Below are 25392 nucleotides of genomic sequence, written 5' to 3'. Positions count from 1 at the left end.
GTTCTTGCCTAATACCATCAAAATTGACCTTCCTCCAATTTAGAACTTCATCTTTTAGATCTGGTCTATTCTTTTACATCACTATTTTAAATCTAATAGAATTATTGGCGCTGGACCCAAAGTGCTCCCCCACTGACACCTCAGTCACCTGCCCTGCCTTATTTCCCAAGAGTAGGTCATGTTTTGCACCTTCTCTCGTAGGCATATCCATATACTGAATCAGAAAATTTTCTTGTACAACTTAGCAAATTTCTCTCCATCTAAACCCTTAACACTGTGGCAGTCCCAGTCTATGTTTGGAAAGTCAAAATCCCCTACCATAACCAACCTATTATTCTTACAGATAGCTGAGACCTCCTTACAACTTTGTTTCCAATTTCCCTCTGACTCTTAGGGAGTCAATAATACAATCCCAATAAGGTGATCATCACTTTCTTATTTCTCAGTTCCACCCAAATAACTTCGCTGAATGTGTTTCCAGGAATATCCTCCCTCAGTATAGCTGTAATGCTATCCCTTATCAACAATGCCACTCCCACTGCTCTCTTGCCTCCCTTTCTATCCTTCCTGTAGCATTTGTGTCCTAGAACATTAATCTGCCAGTCCTGCCCATCCCTGAGCCTTGTATCTGTAATTGCAATGATATCCCAGTCCCATGTTCCTAATCACGCCTGGAGTTCATCTGCCTTCCCTGTTAGGCCCCTTGCATTGAAATAAATGCAGTTTAATTTATTAGTCCTACCTCATCCCTGTCTGCCCTGACTGTTTGACTCGCCTCTGTTCTCAACTGTACCAGTCTCAGATTGATCTCTTTCCTCACCATCTCCCTGGGTCCCCCCCACTTTACTAATTTAAATCCTCCCGAGCAGCTCTAGCAAATCTCCCTGCCATTATATTAGTCCCCTTTCAATTTAGGTGCAATCCGTCCCTCTTGTACAGGTCACTTCTACCCCAAAAGAGATTCCAATGATCCAAAAATGTGAATCCTTCTCCCATACACCAGATCCTCAGCCATGCATTCAGCTGCTCTATCCTCCTATTCCTACCCTCACTAGCTCGTAGCACTGGGAGTAATCCACTCTCGAGGACCTCCTTTGTAAATTCCTGCTTAACTCTCTGTGAGCTCCCTTCAGAATCTCAACCTTTTCCTTTCCTATGTCGTTGGTTCCAATGTGGACAATGACCTCTTGCTGGCCCCTCTGCCCCTTGAGAACATTCTGCACCCTCTCTGAGACATCCTTGATCCTGGCACCAGGGAAGCAACACACCATTCTGATTTCTCACTGCTGGCCACAGAAACTTGGCTGTTCGTGCTATGTTCCCCTGTGAATCGATCACCCCCTACATTTTCCAAAACAGCATACTTGTTTGAAATGGGGATAGCCACAGAAGACTCCTGCACTAGCTGCCTACCTCTCTTACCTTTCCTGGAGTTAACCCATCTATGTGACTGTATCTGCGACTTTTCCCCCTTCCTATAACTGCCATCCATCACATACCGTTGCTGTTGCAAATTCCTCATTGCCTCTAACTGTCTCTCCATCTGATCCATTCGATCTGATAGGGATCGCAACCAACAGCATTTATTGCAGATATAATCCGCAGTAACCCTTAAACTCTCTTTAAACTCACACATCTGACAAGAAGCACATATCATTCTACTAAAGGCCAGTTTTGCTCCGTCACAATCTACAGACCCAGAAAATGACACTGTCTTATTCCTCTACAAAACACTGCCCCAGATTAAATTAATTGTTGTGGATTACATTTTAAGTTCAATCAAGAGACATATCTCAAAAAACATATAATCAAAAAAAAAAGCCACTCTACTCACTACTGCAGACTTTCTATAGGCCACACACTTAAAACAATTCACTTATCTGTATCTGTGCTGTGAACTTCACCCAAACAGCTCCTCCAAGATCAGTTGTGAATTTCACTATTTGTTAATTTTCCCAGACGCACTCCGATGTCCAGCGATACAAATGTTGTACGACTTCCTCTGGCAGCTCATTCCATACACGCACCACCCTTTGCGTGAAAAAGCTGCCCCTTAGGTCCCTTTTAAATCTTTCCCCTCTCACCTTATGCCCTTGTATTTTTGGACTCCCCTACCCTGGGGGAAAATACCTTGTCTATTCAACCTATTCATGCCCCTTATGATTTTATAAACTTCCATAAACTTTTCACCTTTCAGCCTCCATCGCTCCTGAGAAAATAGCCCTAGCCTATTCAGCCTCTCCCTATAGCTCAAACCCTCCAACCCTGGCAATATCCTTGTAAATCTTCTCTGAACCCTCTCAAGTTTCACAACATCCTCCCTGGAGCAGGGAGACCCTCTCTCATTCTCCTCTCAACACCAGACTAGGAGGTGCCCCCTTTATTGCCAGGGCAATGGGCCCCACCTCAGCTGTTGATGGACTGAACAAAAGTGTCTACCCTTTTCTGTGGTTTCTCTGCTCCCTCTCCGTGCCCTGAAGTGGTAATATACTTCCTTTTTAATTACTGTAAACCTGGACAATTCTGACCAGCTCCAAGCACCCAGTTTAACATTGACAGTTTAACTGAGAAGCTGACAAGGCCAGTCTGCTCAATGCCTCCTCTGTCTAACTGGACTGTTTAATCACAGAAAAATAGATTGTGGACCCTTTGTGGTGTGTCGGTCTGACAATACGGTTATAGTGCTGCACTGGGTTAGTTTGCTGGTCTGATGTCAGTGAATAGTTCGGTGGAACATGTGCTCACACTGTCCGATCTATGAACAACTTTTAAGGCAAATCTATTCTAGTAGGTATCGTGCAATGAACTACCTTGTTTTTTAATAATTCAGGGGATGTGAGTATTACTGTCTCGGCTAGAGTTTATTGCCCATCCCAGTTGCTCTCGAGGAGTGCAGCAAAGGTTTACCAGGTTGATTCCAGGGATGGCAGGACTGATGTATAGAGTCATAGAAATGTCCAAAACGGAAACAGACCCTTCAGTCCAACTCGTCCATTGCAACCATTTATCCCAACTTATGAGGAGAGATTGACTACATTAGGATTTTTTTCACTGGATTTAGACAAATGAGGAGGGATCACATGGAGGCTTGTAGAATTCTAACAGGAGTAGACAGGGTAGATGCAGGAGGATGTTTCCGATGGTGGGTGTGTCCAGAACCAGGGGTCACAGTCTGAGGATTTGGGGTAGATCATTTAGGACAGAGATAAGGAGACATTTCTTCACCCAAACATTAGGCAGCCTGTGGAATTCATTACCTCAGGATGTAGTTGATGCCAAAACATTGAATGTATTTAAGATACAGCTAATATATCACTTGGGGGGAATGGAATCAAAGATTATGGGGAGAAAGCAGGATTTGGCTAATGAGTTGGATATCAGTCATGATCGTGATGAATGCTAAAGCAGCCTTGAAGGGCCAAATAGCTGTTTACTGCTCTTCTATGTTTCTATGTTAATATCATAAACATCTCAAGGTGATTCACAGGAGTCTATATGACCATTCTGGATGTAGCTTTACTTGTTGAGATGGAAGGTTCATTTTCAGACGTTTCATCACCATACTAGGTAACATTTTCAGTGCGCCTCCCAATGAAGCACTGGTGGTGTAGCCCGCATTCTATATATATGTTTGAGTATATCTCATACTCGGCCAGTCAGAAGTGACGGAAGGGAGTGCAGCAGCGCCTGCTCAAGGCACGATTGAAGGCAGCTGAGATGGCATATTACAGTAGACCGTCAGTGACTAAGCTGCAGCGGATCACAGCTCTTCGATCCCCCTTAAACTTCATGCTTATGCAAACAGCCAGAAAGGAACTTTCTTTTGCAAAGCAAATGCTGTTTGAGCATGGTGATAGGCCGGATTAATATTTGGCATACCTGGTTAGGAAGAAGAATGTCTCCCAATCTAATGCTTCTATTAGGGAAGGAAATGGGACTTGTAATGCTAAAAAGGTCAGTGAACTGTATAAGTCTGAATGTTGTGAGGATAGACAGGATAAAATGGAGTCTTTTTTAGGAACTTGGATCTTCCAGGGTGTCTGCTGAGCGGGCATCTCTCCTTAGTCCTCCATTAAAAGCACAAGAGATACAGGAGGTGGTGAGGCAACTTTAAAGTGGAAAGGCACCCAGCCCTGATGGTCTTCCCACTAAGCTTTATAAAGAATTTGACAATATACTGTCAGGACTGATGCTAGACATGTATAACTGTTCATATAGTCGTGATTGCCTCCCGCCATCCTTGATATTTCACTTATCCGCAAGAAAGGGAAGGCCCCGGATGACTGTGCTTCTTATTCACACGGATGATCCCTGGAATGGTAGGTCTAACATACGAGGAATGGCTGAGGATCCTGTGATTGTATTCATTGGAGTTTAGAAGATTAAGGGGAGATCTAATAGAAACTTACAAGATAATACATGGCTTGGAAAGGGTGGATGCTAGGAAATTGTTTCCATTAGGCGAGGAGACTAGGACCCATGTACTGATGTGTAGAGTCATAGAAATGTCCAAAACGGAAACAGACCCTTCAGTCCAACTCGTCCATTGCAACCATTTATCCCAACTTATGAGGAGAGATTGACTATATTAGAATTTTTTTCACTGGATTTCAGACAAATGAGGGGGGATCACATGGAGGCTTGTAGAATTCTAACAGGAGTAGACAGGGTAGATGCAGGAGGATGTTTCCGATGGTGGGTGTGTGGTGGGAATTAGAGGGGGTAAATTCAGAACAGAAATGCGGAGACATTTCTTCAGCCAGAGAGTGGTGGGCCTGTGGAATTCAATGCCACAGAGTGCAGTGGAGGCTGGGACGCTAAATGTCTTCAAGGCAGAAATTGATAAATTCTTGATGTCACAAGGAATTAAGGGCTACGGGGAGAATGCGGGTAAGTGGAGTTGAAATGCCCATCAGCCATGATTGAATGGCAGAATGGACTCGATGGGCCGAATGGCCTTACTTCTGCTCCTATGTCTTATAGACCTATCTTGCCCGTAAATTCTGATTATAAAATTTTGTCTAAGACTTTGGCATTGAGATTTGAAGGAGTGTTACCTTCTATTGTTAAAAAACATCAGATGGGCTTTATAAAGGGTCGCAGATCCTCTAATAATGTTAGGAGGTTGCTTAGCATGATCCAAGTGTGCCAGCAGTGATTGGTTCAAGGGCTAGTGGTCTCTTTGGATGCTGACAAGGCATTTGATGGGGTGGAATGGCCTTATCTTTTTTATACCCTGGAGCGGTTTGGCCTGTGGTGAAGTATTTACTAGATGAGTAAGGGTCCTTTACAGTGATCCTCCGATGGCGGTTCTCTCCAATGGTATACGGCCTGACAATTTTAACATTTGTAGGGGCAGGCAGCAGGGCAGTCCCCTTTCAGCTTTGCTTTTCACATTGGTGATTGAGCTGTTGGTGGAGGCCATGGAACATTGTTGTAATCCAAGAGTAACCCAATCAAACCCATTCCCCGAACCTATTACTCTACATTTTTACCCCTAACTAATGCACCTACACATCCCTGAACTCTATAGGCAATTTTAGCATGGCCAATTCACCTCACCTGCACATCTTTGGATTGTGGGAGGAAACCGGACCACCTAGAGGAAACCCACACAGACATGGGGAGAATGTGCAGACTCCACACAGACGGTTACCTGTGACTGGAATTGAACCCGGGTCCCTGGCACTGTGAGGCAGCATTGCTAACCACTGAGTCACTGTGCTGTCCTAAAAGGATAGCCAGGAAAGATGTTCCCCCAACTGGGAGAGTGTGTTAACAGTACTTATGCAGTGCAGACAAGAATCCATTTGGGATCTCGATACTGACACTCGACTGGTATGTAGGCATCACTGATTTCAGGTGAAACCTGTTAACAGTGACTGCTGATCATTTTGCTCCAACCATACTCTCTCCTTCCTTTCCTCCTCCTCCTCCTCCAATGGGAAAGATGTTGTGAAACTTGAAAGTGTTCAGAAAAGATTCACAGGATGTTACCCCCATCCTACACAGCCCCCTGCCCCCACCCCCATCCACCTCCCACCTCTTCTCCGGGGCAGCCAGACTGGACAACAACCACAAGACTCTGGAAGAGCACAGCAGTTCAGGCAGCATCCAAGGACCAGCGAAATTGACGTTTCGGGCAAAAGCCCTTCATCAGGAATAAAAGCAGAGAGCCTGAAGCGTGGAGAGATAAGCCTCAACAACAACAAGACTGCTGCTACTGCTACCTTTGTGGGGTAAGTCTCCAAATAGCGAGATTATCTGGGGAAGGGGAGTTTAGGATGCACCCCTCTGTTGAACTCCAGGGAAAGTGTTGGGAGAGAGAGAGGGCGGGAGGTCAGTCATTCGGAGACGGTGCCTGTTTAATCATTGTAAACAAAAGATGCGATCAGTGTTGGAAACACGCTGTCTTTGATGTAATGTTTCTATCAGGGTCTCGAGATCTCTTCCAGATAATCCAATATTCAGGTAATTGATATTCGGATAATCGAGGTACCTTTGTATATCTCTTTGACTCTAAGCAAGGCAGATTCTCAGGAAATGCAGTCATTCATTCCACTCAGGCACCGTCAGTGGGGCATTGCAATGAAAACAGTCTCCAGGACAAACACCACAATTGCTGGTGCTCTCAACAAAAGCTACACATTAGACATCCTGATACCCTGTCATTACACACCTAATACTCAACATTACGCACCCAAAATCCTCTTATTATATAACCAACACCACGACTTCCCACACCCTGATATCCATTCAGTTTACACCCAATACCTATTTATTACACACCCTGATAGTCCTATATTAGACATTCTGATATGCACTCATTAGATACCCTGATATACATTTATTACACACCCAATACCCCCTCATGTCACACTCAAAACCCCTTTATGCACTCATTGCACACCCTATTACTCCCTAATTACGCACTTGCTACCTCTTCCTTATACACCCTGATAGCTCTTCATTATACACCCAATATTCCCATGTTACACACCCTGATATGCACTCATAACACACTGATACGCATGACACATCTTGATACCCCATTATTGCACATCCAATGCTACCCTCATTACCAGCTTGACAGCCCTTCATTACACATGCTGATTTCCCAACATTACATGCCTTGATAGATATTCCCTTTGTTGCACCACAATCCTGATATCTGCTCATAGGAAGATAGGTATAGCAGCATTTTGCCCCTCAAATCTATTCCCACACAGAACCAGATTATGATTGATATGCAAACTACTCCACTTTTGCCTTTGCCCCACATCCATTAAGACATTTGGAGAATAAAAATCTATCAAGAAAATGAAGAAGGAAGGAATTCCCCATGAGTCTGCTGGACAGGATTTCACTCTTTTAATGTTTTTACTGTGACGAACCAACCAAAATGAACATTATGTGCCCATAAATTACCAGGTAAAGAATATTTCAAATAAAAATGTAAATTTCATTGAAATAGTCAATACAACTATGTGTCTCAAGTGGTATTGCATTACTTCCGAGCCAAATGTGGGACCACATGAAATTCTGCAGACTTTTCAACTCAACTTCCACCATTTAAGGTCATGGAGTCATAGAAATCTGTAGCACAGAAAAAAGGTTCTTCAGCCCATCAAGCCTGGGGCAGTCAAAAAAAATCTAATTATTCTGATCCAATTTCCAAGTAGCTTCAGTTTCCCACGAATTGTTTCACTTCTAAATCTTCTGCCCCTTATCATAAATCTGTTGCCCCAGTGATTGTTCCCTTCACTATGAGGAAAAGTTACCTTCTGCTTCCCCCTATCAATGCTCATCATAATTGTATGCAACTCAGTCATGCTCCCTCTCAGTATCCTCTGCTTTAAGTAAAACAATCCCAGTCATAAAGTCATACAGCATGGAAATAGAAACTTCAGCCCAACTCACCCATGCAAACCAGATTTTCTAAATAGGCCTAGTCCCATTTGCCTGCATTTGGCCCATAATCCTCTCAACCTTTCCTATCCATGTACCTGTCCAAAAGTCTTTTAAATTTTATAACTATCCTTACCTCTATAACTTCCTTTGGCATGCTCATTCTGTGTGAAAAAGTTGCTCCTCAGGTCGCTTTTAAATCTTTCCCCTCTCACTTAATTGATTCAGACTGTCATGCTTCGCTGTTGTGAAGTTGGGTAGAGTAATTGTAGATTGGGAGACAGGAAGTAAGAATTTGATCATTGCAAAATGGAGAAAGCATTGCAAGGTACCTTTAAAAAGTGGAGTTTTATTTCTGTGCCTTGAGATTAAGATGGATGTCTGAGCAGCAGTCTGAGTTTGCCTGTACATAGAGTCTGAACTGAAACATTTGTATCAAAGAGCCATACAGTTAGCAGGTCAAGCAGGAGTTTACCAAGCCAACAGGTTTTGAATTTAGCCAATCAATATGAACCAGGCACTTAGATACCAAAAGCCTATTAAGTTTAAATCTGATGGTTTTGAAAGCATAGGACCAATTGCATGTAAGAAATATTGATATGTCATCATGGGTATAAAAGAAGAGGACTGTCAAACAAAGACCCTAGAGCTAATTACGGTCAGCTAGCACTATTGGCCCTCAGCTCTTGACAGAGAAATTGGCTCTCATAGTCATCTATTTATGTGGGAAAACACCATCTAAATAATAATGGCGCCAACGACAAAGAATCTGAGGAAAAAACATTCCTGATAGAAGAATCAGAGGAGGCGTTCCTGACAGAAGGATCAATGGAAGAAGGCACAGAACATTCCAGAAGACACGTAACATGGCTGTAATTTCGAGAGACTGAATTCTATTTTTTGTTATATGAGTGGGACTTGTATTTTTATTGGAACAGCATACCATTAGAATCTTATTTTATTTGGGAGTAGTTAGAAGGAATTTATTCAGTTTAATAATAGTTTAGTTAATTTGTTCACTGTTAGAATTAGATAAGTAAATTGTTACTTGTTGATTTTAAAGTGACTGTCAGAGAGTTATTTTTATTTAACTACCAGAAGTTTCTGAGAAGCAGGTGACACCACTTTTCACACTTTTTTACGGATTATCGGGCAAGGTGCTCCCCTTCGGGTGTTTCGGTTTTATTTATCGGGGGGGGGGGGGGGGGGGGGCGGTGTCAACCTCCACTTTATAATGCAGAATACAGTATTCTAACTCGTCCATGCCGACCAGATATCCTAAACTGAGGTAATCTAATTTGCCAGTATTTGGCCCATACCTCTCTAAGCATTTCCTATTTATGTACCTGTCCAAATATCTTTTAAATGTTATAATTATAACAGTTTTGGACTCCCCTAGTCTGGGGGAAAATACCTTGGCTGTTCACCTTACCTATGCCCCTCACAGTTTTATAAACCTAAATAAGGTCATCCCTCAGTCTCCTACAGTCTGTGGAAAAGGTCCCAGCAAACGCTCTAGACTCAATAACATCTTTGTAAATCCTTTTTGCACCCTTTCCAGTTTAATAACATCCTTCCTATAGAAGGGCGACTAGAATTGAACACGGTACTCCAAATGTGGCCTTACCAATGTCTTGTACAGCTGTAACATGATGCCCCAACTTCTGTGCTCAATGCTGTGACCAGTTAAGGCAAGCATGCCAAACACCTTCTTCATCCCCTGTCTACCTGTGACACCATTTTCAAGGAACTATGTACCTGTAACCCTAGGTTTAGGTGTTCCTAGGTGTCTGTTCAACAACATTCCCCAGGGCCCTACAATTAACTGTGTAAGTCCTGCCCTGTTTGTCTTATCAAAATTCAACACCTCATATTTATTTAAATTAAACTCCATCTGCCATTCCTTTCCCCACTGGCCCATTTGATTAAGACCTTGTCGTACTCTTAGATAACCTTCTTCGCTGTCCACGATATCACCAATTTTGATGTCATCCACAAACTTACTAATCATGCATCCTACATGCTCATCCAAATTGATTATGTAAATGATGAACTACAATGGACCCAGTGCCAATCTTTGTGGCACGTCGCTGGTCCATCCAAGCTCTCATCATAACTGAAACTCTCCAGCTCATGCAATGTCCTGCTAAATCTCCTTTGCACTCCAGTGCAATCACATCTCTCCTTTGATGAAGATTCCAGAACTGTGTTTTGGCCTAACCAACATTTTATACAGTTCCAGCACAATCTCCCTGCTCTTAAACTCTATACCTTGACAAATAAAGGTAAGTATCCCATATGCCGCCTTAGCCATTTTATCTAGCTGATCCACTAATTTAAGGGACTGGTGTACATGCACACCAAGGTCTCTCTGATCCACAATACATCTCAGGGTCCTACCATTGATCATGTATTCCCTTGCCTTGTTTCTCCTGCCCAAGTGCATCACCTCACATTTCATATACAATCGGTTCTGCTATAATGCATGTTTCTTCAACATGAATTGGCTTCAACACGATTGAAGAATTTAAACTGTTCTTTGCAGAATGCAAGCTTCCTTACCTGTATTAACTATAAAGCAATTCCAGACCCATTAGTTTAAATGCTGCAGCTATTTCCTTATAACACTAGATTGCACGAGAACAGAACTATCGTATTATATCAGAACCAACTATATTCATTTCTCTGGATTGGATTCTCTTTGCCCCTGGTCAGTCCATCTGACCATCCTGTCTATATCCTCCTGTAATTTGTGGCTGTCCTCCTCACTATTTACCACCCCACCAATTTTCATATCAACCACAAATTTACTGATCAACCATCATCCATTCAAGCTGACATCATTGTTTGCAGGAATGAGTGACTTCAGTAATTGCTTTTATTCTTTTATGGGATGTAGGAAACACTGACTGGACTAGCATTCATTGCCCATCCCTCACCGAGTTGAGAGTTAGCCACATTGGCTGTGAGTCTGATATCACATGCAGACAGACCAGATGAGGATGACCAATTTCTTCCTATAAGGGCATTAGTGAACCAGAAGGGTTTTCCTAAAAATCAACAATGGTTTCATGACTGTCAATAAACTCTTAACTCCAGATTATTATTGAATTTAATTTCTACCATCTACCATGGTGGGATTTCAACCCTCTTCCCAGATCATTACCTGGATTAATAGTCATTGAGTCATAGAGATGTACAGTACGGAAACAGACCCTTTGGTCCAACTTGTCCATGCTGACCAGATATCCTAACGTAGTCTAGTCCCCTTTGCCAAAACTTGGCCCGTATCCCTCTAAACCCTTCCTATTCATATACCCATCCAGATGCCTTTTAAATGCTGTAATTGTACCGGCCTCCATCACTTCCTCTGGCAGCTCATTCATCATACAAGCACCACCCTCTGTGTGAAAAAAATAGTCTAGCAATAATATCACTCGGATAGATTGAAGTAATTAGGCTTGTTCTCCTTAGAGAGAACAAGGTTAAAAGAAGATCTGATAGAGTTTCCAAAATTATGAGTGAGCTGGACAGAGTTGTTAGGAAGAAGCTATTCCTGCTCATAAGAGAAACAGAATGTGAAGACATAGATTTAACGTGATGTGTAAATGAAGTAAGGGTGATATAAGAGAAACTTTTGCACACACTAAATAGTTAGGGTCTGGAATGTACTGTCTGGAAATGTGATGGAGTCAGCATCAGTTGAAGCATTCAAGAGAGGCATTGGTTTATTTGAATAGAAATAATGTTGAGATTTGGGGAAAAGGTGGCATTAGGTAATAAAACCTCTGCAGGCACAGTGGGTTGAATGGTCTCTCATTTTCCACCCAAAAAATTGGCCCTTTAATCACTTTTCACAGTACCCACAGTTCATCTTAAGCCCCTGGGCACAACTAATACTATAAAGATGCACAGATACAAACCTTCTCTCACTCAGTCCACTGACACCCACAGAATCCTCAGACTCCCTTTCCTGTCCCTTTAAATGGCTTGATGTGGAATGGAAAACTGAAACAGCAAGAATTTTTTTTTATTCATTCCTGTGATATAGCTAGGCCAGCATTTAGTGACCATTAAAAGTAAAATTCAGCCGCATTGCTGTTGGTCGGGAGTCACATGTAGGCCAGATCAAGTAAAACAGAGGGACCTAGTGCTTCGGCTGAATAAGTCTTTGAAGTTTGCATCACATATAGACAGGGTGATCAAAAAGATGTATAGCATTCTTGCCTTCATTAGTCAGTCCTTTGAGTATAGGAGTTGGAAAGTCGTGTTGACATTGGTAGGGCCTCCTCTGGAACAATATGTCCAGTTCTGGCCACCTAGTTATAGGCTGGATATTATTAAGCTAGAGAGGGTTCAGAAGAGATTTTTGAGGATGTTGCCTGGTATGGAAGATATGAGTTATAAAGAAAGGCTGGATAGGCTGGGACTTTTTTTCCACTGGAGCATAGGGAGTTGAGAGGCCACCTTATAGAAGTGTATAAAATAATGAGACATACAGATAAGGTTAATGGTAGTTGTCTTTTACCAGGATGGGGGATTTCAAGAGTAGGGAACACATTTTTAAGATGACAGAGAGATTTTAAAAGGACAAGAGGGGCAAATGTTCTACACAGAGGGTGGTTTGCATGTGGAATGAACTTCCTGAGAAAGTGGTGGGTGTGGTTACAATTACAGTGTTTAAAAGACATTTGGATAAGTACATGAATAGGAAAAGTTTGGAAGGATGTGGGCCAGCACCAGGCAGGTGAGACGAGTTTAATTGAAATTATGTTCCGTATGGACTGGTCGGATCAAAGGGTCTGTTGCCATGCTGTATGATTTTGTGACTCTAAAAAAAATTTAAGGAAAACAAATTTCCTTTCCTAATGGACATTAATGCTGATGGAGTTTTACAATATAGTCACCATTAGGCTAGTTTTTAATTACAGATTTTCATTTAATTCAAATTTCACCATCTGCCTTAGTGGGATTTGAACATATACCCTGAGAACATTAGCCTCAGATTCTAGTCTCATTGACACTGCTGATATTCCCCTTTGTGCAGTAAAAAAATCCTCTGCCATTCTTCGCTTCCATTCTCTATGTTTTCCAATTGTATGATACGCATGGTAACATAATCTCTGCTGTAGTCCCAGAGATCTGCTTCACTACAAGGATCTGTTCACAAACTGCCAAACAGAAATCAGTTCTTTTGGAGATGACCTTGCTTGTTTTCTATCACACAAATTCTCAGTGTATTAAGCAAAGATACAGTCAATCCAGAATTGCACTTGAACTCAGTCACTCAGTCGGCCTTTTATTTACTACTGGGATACTGTAGTACCCCGGTACCCACAGGGGATGCATTCCACGACCTAACGCGGAAGCCCAAAACTGTGGATAGGAGCGAACTCATTCATTTCAATGGGAAACGTACCTTCCCAACAGCCTCCTGGTCCCTGGTTCCAGAAGGTTCCCTTTTATATGTTCAGGCCGCGGGAAACTAATGGGTAAGTGAAACCGCGAAAAACAATTCCGTGGGTATGGGAGTCACCCTGTATTTCTGGCTGGCCTGTCCCTAATTGCTATTCAGAAGGTGTGACTCTTTCATGAGTCACAGGAAACTAGCATGCAGATACAACAGGTAATAAAGCAAATGGAATGTTGTCTTTTAGATTAGATTCCCTATAATATGGAAACAGGCCCTTCGGCCCAACAAGTCCACACCGACCCTCTGAAGAGCAACCCACCCAGACCCATTCCCCTCTGACTAATGTACCTAATACTACAGGCAATTTAGCATGGCCAATTGACCGATCTTGCACATCTTTGAACTGTGGGAGGAAACCGGAGCACCCAGAGAGCGTGCAAACTCCACACAGACATTTGCCCGAGTCGGGAATCAAACCTGGGTCCCTGGCACTGTGAGGCCGCAGTGCTAACCACTGAGGCACCATGCCTATAGCTAAACGAATAGAATAAAAAGGTAGGGTGTATTTTTGCAACTTGTACAAAGCATTTGTGAGACCACACCTAGAGTATTGTGCACAGTTTTGTCCCTCTTATTTGTGGAAAGTTGTAGTGGCATTGGAGGCAGTTCAGAGGAGGTTCACTAGATTGACCATACAGATGAAGGGTTTGTCATATGAAGAGAGATTGAACAGTTTAAGCCTAAACTCTGTGGAATTTAGGAGAATGAGGAGAGATCAAACTGAGGTACTGAGGATGATAAAAGTTATGGACAAAATAGATGTGGAGTGGATGCTTCCTCTTGTGGGCATTTTAGGGTGAGAGTTGATAATCTTAGAATAAGGGGTAGCAAAGTTACAACAGTGTTGAGGAGAAACTAGTTCTCCCAAAGGATTTGAATCTGTGGAATTCACTACCCAGTGTGTTGGATGCTGGTACAGTGAGTAAATTTAAGGAGGAGTTAGACAGATTTTTAATTGGTAATGGATTGAAGGGTTATGGAGAGAAGGCAGGAAAATTGGGGTGAGGAGCATATCAGCCATGATCAAATGGCAGAGCATACTTGATGGGCCGAATAACCTAATTCTGCTCCTATATTTTATGAACTTAGGTGATGATGAGCTACCTTCTTGAACCATCGCAATACTTATTCTGTAGGGAAGGAGCTCCAGGATTTTGACACAGTGAATTGAAGAGATGGCAATATATTTCCAAGTCAGGATGGTGAGTGGCTTGGAGAGGAACTTCAGGGAGTGGTCTTCCCATTCATCTGCTGCCCTTGTCCTTCTAGATGGTAATCGACATGGCTTTGGAAGGTGCTGTCTAATGAGTCTTGATCAATATCTGCAGTGTACCTTGTAGACGGTGCACACTACTATTATGAACATTGGTAGTGGAGGAAATTGATGTTTGTGCTTGTAGTGCCAAACAAGCAGGCTGCTTTGTCCTGAATCAAGCTTCTTGAGTGTTGTTGAAGCTACACTCATCCAGGGAAGTGGGGAGTATTCCATCATATTCCATTCCTGCTCCTTGGATGCTGCTTGACCTGCTGCGCTTTTTCAGCAACAAAGTTTTCAGCAGTATTCCATCATACTCCTGACTTGTGCCATGTTGATGGTTTCAGAGGGAAGTTAAAGAATCAACCACATTGCTGTGGGCCTGCACCCAAACTGGCTCCTCTATAAAGGTAGCCCATTGTCTAGTTTCAGTTCTGCATCTTTGATTCCAGTTTACTCAGGACATTCTCAACTCTCTGAAATTAGCCTTCTTCTAATTAAGTACTTTATCCTTGACTTTTTTCCTGATCCTTTCTATGGTTAATCAAACTCTTATGATACTATGATCCCAATTCCTTAAACGTTCTGCCCACTGACAGGTGATCCACTTAGGTCACCTCATTCCCTGGAAACAGGCCATTGAGTCTGAATCATAACCGTCAAGAAAATTTCACGAACACACTTATGGAATCCTTATTTCTCTTTGCACTATTGATATTCCAGACTTGGAGAGTTTACACTGGACATCTCAAAATGCTGGAGAGTGTCACCAGTGTCACCTTTACAAGATCCTCCAAATCCAAGGGCAGAAAAGGGAGTCTGACAGCAATATCCTCTCCCATCATTGAAGGGACAGTCTATTAAAACTGAGCTCCACTGATCAGTACATGTCATTCGTGAGCCTGATCTGGATTCCCAATGAGACTGCTCGACTCAGACTTCCAAGAGGATGATAGGAAACTCTTTGTGGACATCATCCCTGAAGAGGTCAACCACCCCAATGACTCATGGAGACCCTAGTCGCGACCAATGAAAATGGAGAAAGTTCATTTGGAAGACTGCTGGGGAATTGAAATACTCCATTGGGAAGATATGGAGCTAAAGATGAGTTTCGGAGGGAACAGCATAAACACCCAATAAACCATTGACCCAACTTTCCAAGCGCAGTAGAGTCTGCAAATCAAGCATCAGACTAATCAGCCATTCTAGAAAAGATCGAACCCTGACTGGAAGGAAGCAAAAAACCATAGAAGCCAGGAGCAGGCCATTTGGCCCATGGAGCCATGTTCCTGCTTTGCTCCTGTACCTATTGTTGCCTTTAAAATCTAAAAAAAATCAAAACTGCAAGAATTGTGAGCGCTGTAAATCAAAGAACAAAAGTAGAAATAGCTGGAAAAGCTCAGCAAATCTGGCAGCATCTGTGGAGAGAAATCAAAGTTAACGTTTCAGGTCAGTGACCCTTCCTCAGAATCCCTTCTGAGGAAAGGTCATTCAACCCGAAGCATTAACTCTGATTTCTCTCCAAGATACTGCCAGACCTTCTGAGCTTTTCCAGCAATTTCTACTTTTGTCTCCAAAAAGAAATCTTTTATGAATTGATTTTTTAATTTCAAATCACTCACATTCCTAAGGGATTGTCTGAGGATAAGGAGAGGGAGAAGATCCGAGACTATATTAGGATAGGGTGGGGTGCCCAAAACCTCTAAGAGCGCTCAATGCTCAATATGAGAGTTTAAAACTATCATATGATCCCTAACTAACCTGCTACCTTCCATTACACAGACACTTGACATGATCGAATATCTCTTCAAGACTGTAAATACTCTGAAAGCATCTCATAGCCACTTGTTTCCACAACACAGAATGGCATGGGTTTAATATTTTACTTACCGACCAGTTAGCTGAAAATTCTGGGCAGGGACAGGAAACAGTTTGCCGTCAAGTGTTTCTTCCTCTGAGATTCCTACACTCCTCTTTGAAGCTTATTTTTTAAGCTCTCGTCTCCATGAATCTCAGTGTTACAGTGGACAGTCCTCAGGGACAGCCCTTTCAGCAGCAAGACTGTTTTAAATTCAGTGTCCAACTGCCCTCCCCACCCCGTTCCCCTCAGCAGTGCTCTAATCTCTTACTCCCTCCTCCTCCTCTGCCCTGCAACTCATTGTTTGAAGGAGCTTGTCCAGCTGTCTCCTCTCCCAAAATATCCCCTGCCATCATGACTTGACAACACCAATAAGGGCTGGACTGGTCAGTGGCAGGGTGTGGGCGGTTGAGACCGTAGGGGGAGGGAGATAAAGGGAGCAAAGGAGGCCACCATCCATTGACTGGCCAACCTGCCAAAGGAAAGTTGCCTAGTTTGGTGCGGGGGGAGGGGAGGGAATGCAGAATAAGTGGGAGGATTAGTGACTGCAAATCACGTCCAGGAATTCAAAGACCCTTATCTGCGCTGCAGCAGAGTCAGAATTAGCTGATGCCAACAAGTTGATATGTGTCTGTGTTTAAGTGACATTGCAGAAGGATCTCTGCCTTCTTAGACAAGCAATGTCTGTGAGGGTGAGGGGGTGGGAATGGAAGGTAGAGGGGGTGGTAGAAGAGCCGACAGAATTAGAAAGATTTAAGCTGCCGTGCCATTTGATACGAAGCAGCTGAACAGAACAACTGATTGGACTCGGCTCGTATAGTGCTCCTGCAAGCCGGACCAAGAAAGAAAGAGAGAGAAAGCAGTCTTTGCATTTATATAACACCTCTCACTATCTCAGGAATTCTTTAAGTGATTTACTGCAAATTAAGTTCTCCTAAACTGTACTCACTGTTGAGATTTAAGGAATATTGTGACCAATTTGGACACAATAATGTTGTAATGGACAGAGCATATGTGGGGACTTTTTGGACTTTAAAGGATAGCTATTTGCCAGGACACTGGGGACAACTGCCCTGCTTTTATTTGGAATAGTTCCACCTGCAAGAGCATGTGAAAGCTGGCACTGCAGCACTCTCTGTACTGTGCTGGGAATGTTACAAGAAGAAATTGAGGACTGCAAATGCTGGCGATCAAAGTCAAAAGTGTGGGCTGGAAAAGCGCAACAGGTCAGGCAGCATCCAAGGAGCAGGAGAATTGAATTCCTGATGAAGAGCTTGTGACCGAAACATCGATTCTACTGCTTCTCAGATGCTGCCTGACCTGCTGTGCTTTTCCAGCATCACACTCTTGACTGAGAATGTTCTAAGCAGGCATACAGCATAGGAGCAGAAATAGACCATTCCACCTCTCGCGCCTGTTTATTATTCACTAAGATCGTGGCTGATCTGTTTGTGTTTCAAATTCCACCTACACGTCTACCTCTTTGATTCCCCTGCCTTGCACAAAGCTACTCAACTTGGTCTGAAAAATATTAATTGACCTCTGGTTCCAAAATCATAGAACCTTTCAAGAGAATGAAATTCTCCTCATCTCTGCCCTAAAAAGGTGACCCCTAACTTTAAAGTAGAGCCCCCTAGTTCTGGACTGGCCCACAAGAGGAAACATCTTTTCCATGTTCACCTGGTCAAGACCAATGCACTTCGTCAGGTCACCCCCAACTCTTCTGAACTCATGTGGAAATAAACCTAGCCTGTGCAACCTTTCCTCATAAGACAATCAGCACGTTCTTGGTATCAGTCTGCTGCATTGCCTCTGATCCTCCAATGTATTTACATCCCTGGTCGCTACACCTTGGATTCATATGCCATGGGCATTTAGCATAGTGTTGATTGTGGAATCTTGCTGTGCATAAATTGGACTGCCATGTTTCCTGCAAAAGTGGCTGCATATCTTTGGCCAGAAGGAGTTCTTGGATGCGCAGAGGATATGTTAAGGTGCTATACAAATGCAAAATTTCTCCTCCTTACGCCACATCTGACACACCTTACCCAAATCCCACTGCTGTTCTGCTCTGTGCATGGTTATATCGCCAACCCATGTCTCATTAATTACTCGTGTTTAGATGATGCCTTCTGGAATGTTCCCTCTGCATGTGGTGCAATCCGAGTGACAGTAATGAGTGATTGGAGAATGACATTGAGTTCAGTTCTCTCTATATATAAAGACATTTATCAGCAAAGTGCTGATCCCTTGCATGACGTCAGTTCTCTGGAAATATCGATTGGCATTCTGTGACATTGCTCACTCACTAAAGATGTCTTTAATGTTACAGCCTCAATGTCCAATTGGGCAACAGCAGTTTCTTTGAATGGGAACTGGGCCTCTCCAGGGACCAAACTGTGTGCTACATATGGGCTCACACTGCACTAAAAGATGCACCACACTCCATGTTGGTTAAAAAACCCAAGTTAACAGAGAGGACTCGTAAGAGCATAAGAAATAACAGCAGAGGTAGGTCACTCAGCCCCCCAAGCCTCTTTCCCCTTCAACAAGGCAGTTTTGACCTCGGCCTGTACTCTTCTGTGCCAACTCCACATAGCCCTCACCTTCCTAATGTTTCAAAAAATCAATCTACCTCTTCTTCAGATACTTCAATTGATCTATTCTCCACAGTTCTCCATGGTAGAGAATTTCAGACATTCACTACCCTCTGAGAGATACCATGAGGCCATGAGTTTCGTGCAGCTTGACATGCAAGGACCTGTCTTGTATATTTTTATCCTTTCATGGGGTGTGGGTGTCACTGGCAAGATCAAAATCTGTTGCCATTCTCTAGCTTGGTCATTTCAGAAGTCAGTTAAAGCCAACAACATCACCATAGAGTCAGGAGTCACATGTAAGCCAGAAGGTTCCTTCCCTAAACGGCATTAGTGAACTAGATAGGTTTTTTACAGCAATGGTAGCTTCGTAGACACCATTACCAAGAGTATCTTTCAATTCAAGTTTAATTTCAATTGGATTTACTAGTTGAATGTTGGATTTGAACCCATTTATCCCAAAGCATTACACTAGGCTTTTGATTATCATAAATCATTACTGCACAGTCAAAAGTGACAAAGGTCCCAATTTTGAAAAGCAGGAGAGATTTCCTCGGTGTCCTGGCCATACCTATCCCTCAACCAACACTGTGGCTCAAACTTTCCCGAGTTACAAAAGTAACTACTCACAAAGCACCTTGGGATATGCTGAGATCATGAGTGGCACTAGAGAAATGCAGGTTCTTTCTATAGTTGTATCAATCTGGGATAAATCTCAGTACACTGCAGTCTTCCCCTCATTACTGATAAAAGGTGAGGGGGATGGGGTAATGGTCAAACTGTGACAGGCTTCAGATCCATGGCTAAAGGAGATATCATAGCTTCTCACCCCTGCTGATAGCTGCTTTGGAGGTGTTTTCGCATCTGTGATAATTTGGTTTGACCTCTCCTGTTCCTGAGATCAGTCTTTCTTTGAATTTCAGCTATCAGAATGGCTGTTGTTTGGGGCCAAAGCTAATATCCTGCGGCTCGAGTTTTGTGCTTCTGTGAGGAGATAACTCTGAATTCAAATCAAGAGACCCACGTCATTCAGCTAACAACAGTCTCAGAGGCCGTGCCCAATGTCACCAGACTATCAGAGTTCTGATAGTGGAAACGCTGCGCATTCACACTGAAGAGCTCAGTAGGGAGAGAGAGAGAGAGAGACAAAGAGCAGCAGGGTCAGCGGGCAGGTCACTGACCAGCACAATCAGGGTGAATGACAAGTGTATCAGCTCAACTTGCCCTCCAAGCAAGCATCTGAAGGTGTGTCTGCTGAGATTGTAGGAATTTTGAAGGGTACACTAAGAGGGCATTAGTATTACTCTCTTTGTCAAGCTGAGTCTCTCCTCAGTTCTGTCTGTAGTTTTGCATTCTCTTTGTAACTAATCCCATTGTGTTAACTCTGTTCCTTTGAGTGCTTGTTGTATTGTATTTATTTCTGTGCCCTTGCGCCTCTCTTTCTTTTTGCCAGTATCTATCTTTCAGTCTTATCCTCTGTCTGAATCTCTCAGTCCATCTTGCTCACATTCTCCACTTGCATCTATATCTTCCTTTGTCTCACATTCTATCTTGCTGGTCCTTTCTCACTGTCTGCCCACTCCGTTTGTGTACGTTTCTGCCTCTGTCTGTGTGTGTGGGTGTATATGCCTCTCTAGGTGTATCTGTGTATGTCAATCTGTGCGTAACTTTGTCTGTGCATAACTGTGTGTGTGTGTGTCCTTGTATGTGGAACTGTCTGTGTGCATTTATCTGTGCATGCCTGTCTCTGTGTGTGCAAGTGTGGGGTGTGAGTCTGTGTCAGTGTGTATGTGCCTCCCTCTCCAGTTCTCATTCTAACTCAATTCCACTCTAGCTGTCTGACATTCTATCTGTCTTTCAAACTCTTTATTTTATTCTTTCTCTCTTTCTGTTTTCCTGTTTTTACTCTATCTGCATTTCTGTCTCTGTTATTGGATCCCATTCTCTCATTTTTCCCCAACATTCTATATCGGAATCACTAAATCCCTGTATTGTCTTAGCACCTCCTTATTCTCTTTCAAGTTAGGTATCTTGTTCAGTGTATATCTCCTACTCTGTGTATATATCTTCATCATTCCTTCTCTCACTCTCTCTCCCTCTGTCCCAATGTCTGGGCTTCACACTTCTCATAAACTCCCTGCTATCCCTTTGTTCCTAAACTTGTTGGGGATGGTGCTGCTGATTCTGATGTTCCAGATCCCAACATTGAAAGCTGCCTGCTCAATGCACAGCCTGAGTGAGGATGCAATCATCGTGAAGGTGCAGGAGAAAATTCTGCAGAGCCTGGGGCTGACTGAACCGCCAGAGAACTGCAATGCAACCAGCCATGAGCTGCGTAATCCATTCAAGAGTCGCAAACTGGCACGGCGCATCACCCGCTGGATTGGACATCAAAAACCCAACAAGGACAGCGATAAATCGGAGATCATCTCATTCCCCATTACCAGTAAGCTTTGCTTTGGCATTTGTAAACTTGCTAATTGTCTCATTTTCTGCTAAGATGATATATCCCAGCAACTTCTTTTCACAACATCAGTCAGACCTAAGGCACTTTTCAACCAATTAAGTACTTTTTGAAGTGTTGTAATGCAGGCAATACAACATCCAGTTTCACAGCAAGCTCCCACAGACAACAGTGTAATGATGGTCAGATGTGCAATTTGTTGTGATTATAATAGAATGGAGGCAGGGATGTAATTTAATGTCACTGGACTAGTAAACCAGAATCTCAAACTAATGGGTTCAAATCCCATAGCAGATGGTGAAAGATGAATTGAGAGGAGATAGCCTAATGAAGAGAGTGCATTATTTAAAAACCCATCTGTTAACTGATTCATTTCAGTGCTGTCCTTACTCAGCCTGGTCTATATCTGACTCCACATCCACAGCAATGTGGTTGACTCTTAACTGCTCTCTGGGCAACAAATGCCAGGTGATATTCAGTTATTTTTAAGTACATGTTTTCCCAGGATACTGGTGTGAACTGTTCCTCACTCTTCTTGGAAACAGTTGCTGTGGAATCCTTTATAGCCACTTTTAGAAAGTGGATAAGCTTGACATTTCATCTGAAAGAAAGTGCCTCCACACAGTGCAGCACTCCCTCAGCACTCCCTCAGCACTCCAATGGCAGACTAGATTATCAGTCTCTTTAGGGTTCTTAAAACCACCACTGCTGGAGTGACAGGTGAGTGTATTACCCACTGACCTGAGAACCCATACACACAAGCAGCACAAGATGGGGTTAAGATAAATAAAGTAAGCAGGTAGCACAAAATCTGGGTAGGTGGTTGAGGGTTTGTCAAGCCAGATAGACAACAAAATACTGAAAGATATAATCAAGTTAAAATGGTAACTGTCAAACAGTTACCATGATATTTGCAATGCACAAACATGGAAGCAAAAAAAGTGAATGCAAATCATTTGGTTTTACACAAGTTTTGGCTATTTTGTAACCCATTCTCCTCAATGTTCCCCTCCCCCCACACCTTTAATTTCAGACATCCCGTGTGATTTACAGTATGAAGGATTCGTGGGAAATTACAGTTACATCTTTCAGCCATCCCTGCACTCCCGTCGCAACCAGGTGACCTCTGCTGAGTTCTGGTTTTACACCGGGGTCCAGTTAACTCCAGGAGGTGACCATCCTGCTGAGCTGTACTTCCTCACCGAACCTGGCATCTTTGCCCGGGCAGCGGAGAGCATGGTGGTCGAAGGACAGTGGGTAATCTTCCATGTGTCCCAATCCTTCCTCTCATACATCTCGCACAAGATACTTTTTCTTCAGGTCAAGTGCGCCAGTTGCCAGTGCGTGAGGGACCAAGTGAATGTTCCTTTCATCCTGTCCACAGCGAAGAACTCGGGCTCTTCTCGATCTAGACGCTCCACAGTCCCCTGGTCCCCCGCCTATGTCAGTCTCCTTCAGAGGCCACCATCTCCTGAACTCATTCACGACGATTGTCATCGTTCTGCTGTCAACATCTCCTTTGAAGAATTGGGATGGGGCAACTGGATCGTTCAACCCAGTGTTTTCACCTTCTACTACTGCAATGGGACCTGCTCCAACTCCAACCGGCTCACCTCCAGCCTCGGCCTCAAGGTTTGCTGCACCTCAGTCCCAGGGACCATGAAGCCCCTGAGAGTGAGGACAACCTCCGACAGTGGCTACACCTTTAAATATGAGACTATCCCAAACATTATCACAGAAGAATGTGCCTGCATCTAGACTCTGCTTCCTCACCTTCACCACTATGACAGGGTGGTCTTGGGCTCTTGAGGAGCTGAAGATTAGTCAGAATCCAAGAGACAAATCCAAGGGGCAATAATAAAATAAATAAAGAAGCTATATTAATGTCTTCATTTTTTATTAATTACGAAAATATTTGGAAAGAAAGGAATGTTTGATGGACAGTTGGAAAACATTTAATCAAATAACCAACAGTCTATTCGCTTTCCATTCTGAAACTAGACATCAGACCATAAAATGTAGCTACAGTCAGTTCGACCATGGCTGATCAGATCATCCTCAACTCCACTTTCCTGCCTTTGCCCCATAATCCTCGATTCCATTACTGTTTGAAAGTCTGTCTATCTCAGTTTTGAGTGTACTTAATGACCAGCCTCAAAGCCCTACATGGTATAAAAAGATTCCACAGATTCACTAGCCTCTGAATGGAGAAATTCTTCATCACCTCTGTCTTAAGTAGATGACCCCATATTCTCAGATTTTGACCTCTGGTCCTAGAAACTCTAACAAGGGAAAGCAACATTTCCATATCTACCTTGTGAAATTCTCTTAGAATCTTAGACTTTTTTAAAAAGGCCCCCTATCATTCTTGTAAACTCCAATGAGTGCAAGCCAACCTGCTCAATCTCTCTTCATAAAACAGTCCATCCGTAACTTGTATTAGCCGAGTGAACCTTCTTTGACCTACCTCCAATGCTAGTATATTTTTCCTCAGATGAGGGGCTCAAAACTAGTAAGAGTATTCCAGCTGTGGTCTGACTAGTGCCTTTTATAGTATTAGCAACCTCCCTACTTTTATAGAGTCGTAGAGATGTGCTGCACAGAAACAAAGTCTTTGATCCAATTCATCCCTGCTGACCAGATAATCTGCATTAATGTCGTTCCATTTGCCAGCATTTGGCTCATGTCCTTCTGAACTCTTCCTATTCATATACCCATCCAGATGCCTTTTAAATGTTGTAATTGTACCAGCCTCCACCATCATCTCTGGCAGCTTGTTCCATACATGCAGCACCCTCTGTGTGAAAAAAATTTCCCTTAGGTCCTTTTTAAATCTTTGCCTGCTCACCTTAACTCTATGTCCTTTAGTTTTGGACTCGCCACCCCAGGGAAGAGAATTCGTCTATTTATCCTATTCAGCCTCTGATACTCCATGAAAAGCAACCCGAGCCTATTCAACTTCTCCCTTTAGCTCAACTCCTCCAAACCTGGCAACGTCCTTGTAAAAATCTTATCTGAACCTTTTCAAGTTTCACAATATCTTTCCCATTGTAGGGCGGCCAGAATTGAACACAAAATTCCAAAAATGGCCCTAATTGATGTCCTATATAGCTGCAACATGACTTCCCAGCTTCTATATTCAATGCAATGATGAATAAAGACAAGCGCACCAAACGCCTTCTTCACTGTCCTACCTACCTATGACTTCACTTTCAAGGAATTATGAACCTACACCCCAAAGTCTCTTTGTTCGGCAGTACTTCCAGGGCCTTATCATTGTGTGTATAAGCCCTGCTCAGATTTGTCCTGCCAAAATGCAGCACCCTACATTTATGTAAGTTAAATGCCATTTGCCACTCTTTAGCCCATTTACCCATCTGAGCAAGATCCCCTTGTATGCTGAAGTAATCTTCACTGTGCACTACACCACCAATTTTAGTGTCACCTGCAAACTTACTAACCATACCTCTTTCATTCACATCCAAATCATTTATATAAATGATAGCAAGCATCACTGATCCTTGAGGCATACTGCTGGCCACAAGCCTCCAGTCTGAAAAGCAATCCACCATCACTATCCTCTATCTCCTACCTTCAAACAAACTTTGTATTCAAATGGATAATTCTCCCTGTATTCCATGTGATATAACCTTGCTAACCAAGAGAAAGTGAGGACTGCAGATGCTGGAGAGTCTTTTCAAACCTTGCTAACCAGTCTACCATGCTGAATGCCTTACTGATGTCCGTATAGATGATGTATATCGCTCTGCCATCATCAATCTTCTTTGTCACTTCTTCCAAAAAATCAAGTTAATGCAACATGATTTCCCACCCACA

The 25392-nt window shown here is 43.0% G+C and overlaps 2 protein-coding genes across 22 annotated transcripts in view; one reads left to right on the top strand and one right to left on the bottom strand.

The window, feature by feature from the left end:
* obsl1a (obscurin like cytoskeletal adaptor 1a) overlaps nt 1-16829 on the bottom strand; it is a 306290-nt gene extending 289461 nt beyond the window's left edge. For 11 of the 17 annotated variants that reach the window (XM_087989372.1, XM_087989382.1, XM_087989376.1 and 8 more), the window contains exon 1: nt 16527-16828. The gene's annotated coding sequence lies outside the window, so the exon portion shown is untranslated. Of the gene's footprint in view, nt 1-16526 lie in introns of all 17 variants that reach the window. The other 6 variants (XM_087989381.1, XM_087989386.1, XM_087989383.1 and 3 more) reach the window with 2 other exon arrangements.
* The window catches only part of inha (inhibin subunit alpha), a 28003-nt gene extending 4570 nt beyond the window's left edge, over nt 1-23433 (top strand). Inside the window, exons 1-3 of one of the 5 annotated variants that reach the window (XM_087989391.1) lie at nt 6041-6239; nt 21288-21537; nt 22589-23433. In XM_087989391.1, the coding sequence (XP_087845517.1) occupies nt 21315-21537; nt 22589-23313 (948 nt within the window). In that variant the 5' untranslated portion in view covers nt 6041-6239; nt 21288-21314 and the 3' untranslated portion in view covers nt 23314-23433. Of the gene's footprint in view, nt 1-6040; nt 6240-14515; nt 14584-19823; nt 21538-22588 lie in introns of those variants that run through there. The other 4 variants (XM_087989390.1, XM_043694353.2, XM_043694354.2 and 1 more) reach the window with 4 other exon arrangements.
* The last annotated feature ends 1959 nt before the right edge of the window (nt 23434-25392 follow it).

Source organism: Chiloscyllium plagiosum, unplaced genomic scaffold (assembly GCF_037043375.1).
Source record: "Chiloscyllium plagiosum isolate Xiang-an unplaced genomic scaffold, Cpla_swu_hap1 HiC_scaffold_7, whole genome shotgun sequence".
Classification (NCBI taxonomy): domain Eukaryota; kingdom Metazoa; phylum Chordata; class Chondrichthyes; order Orectolobiformes; family Hemiscylliidae; genus Chiloscyllium; species Chiloscyllium plagiosum.
Note: the sequence above shows the minus strand (reverse complement) of the source record. Positions and strands in the feature narration are given on the sequence as shown.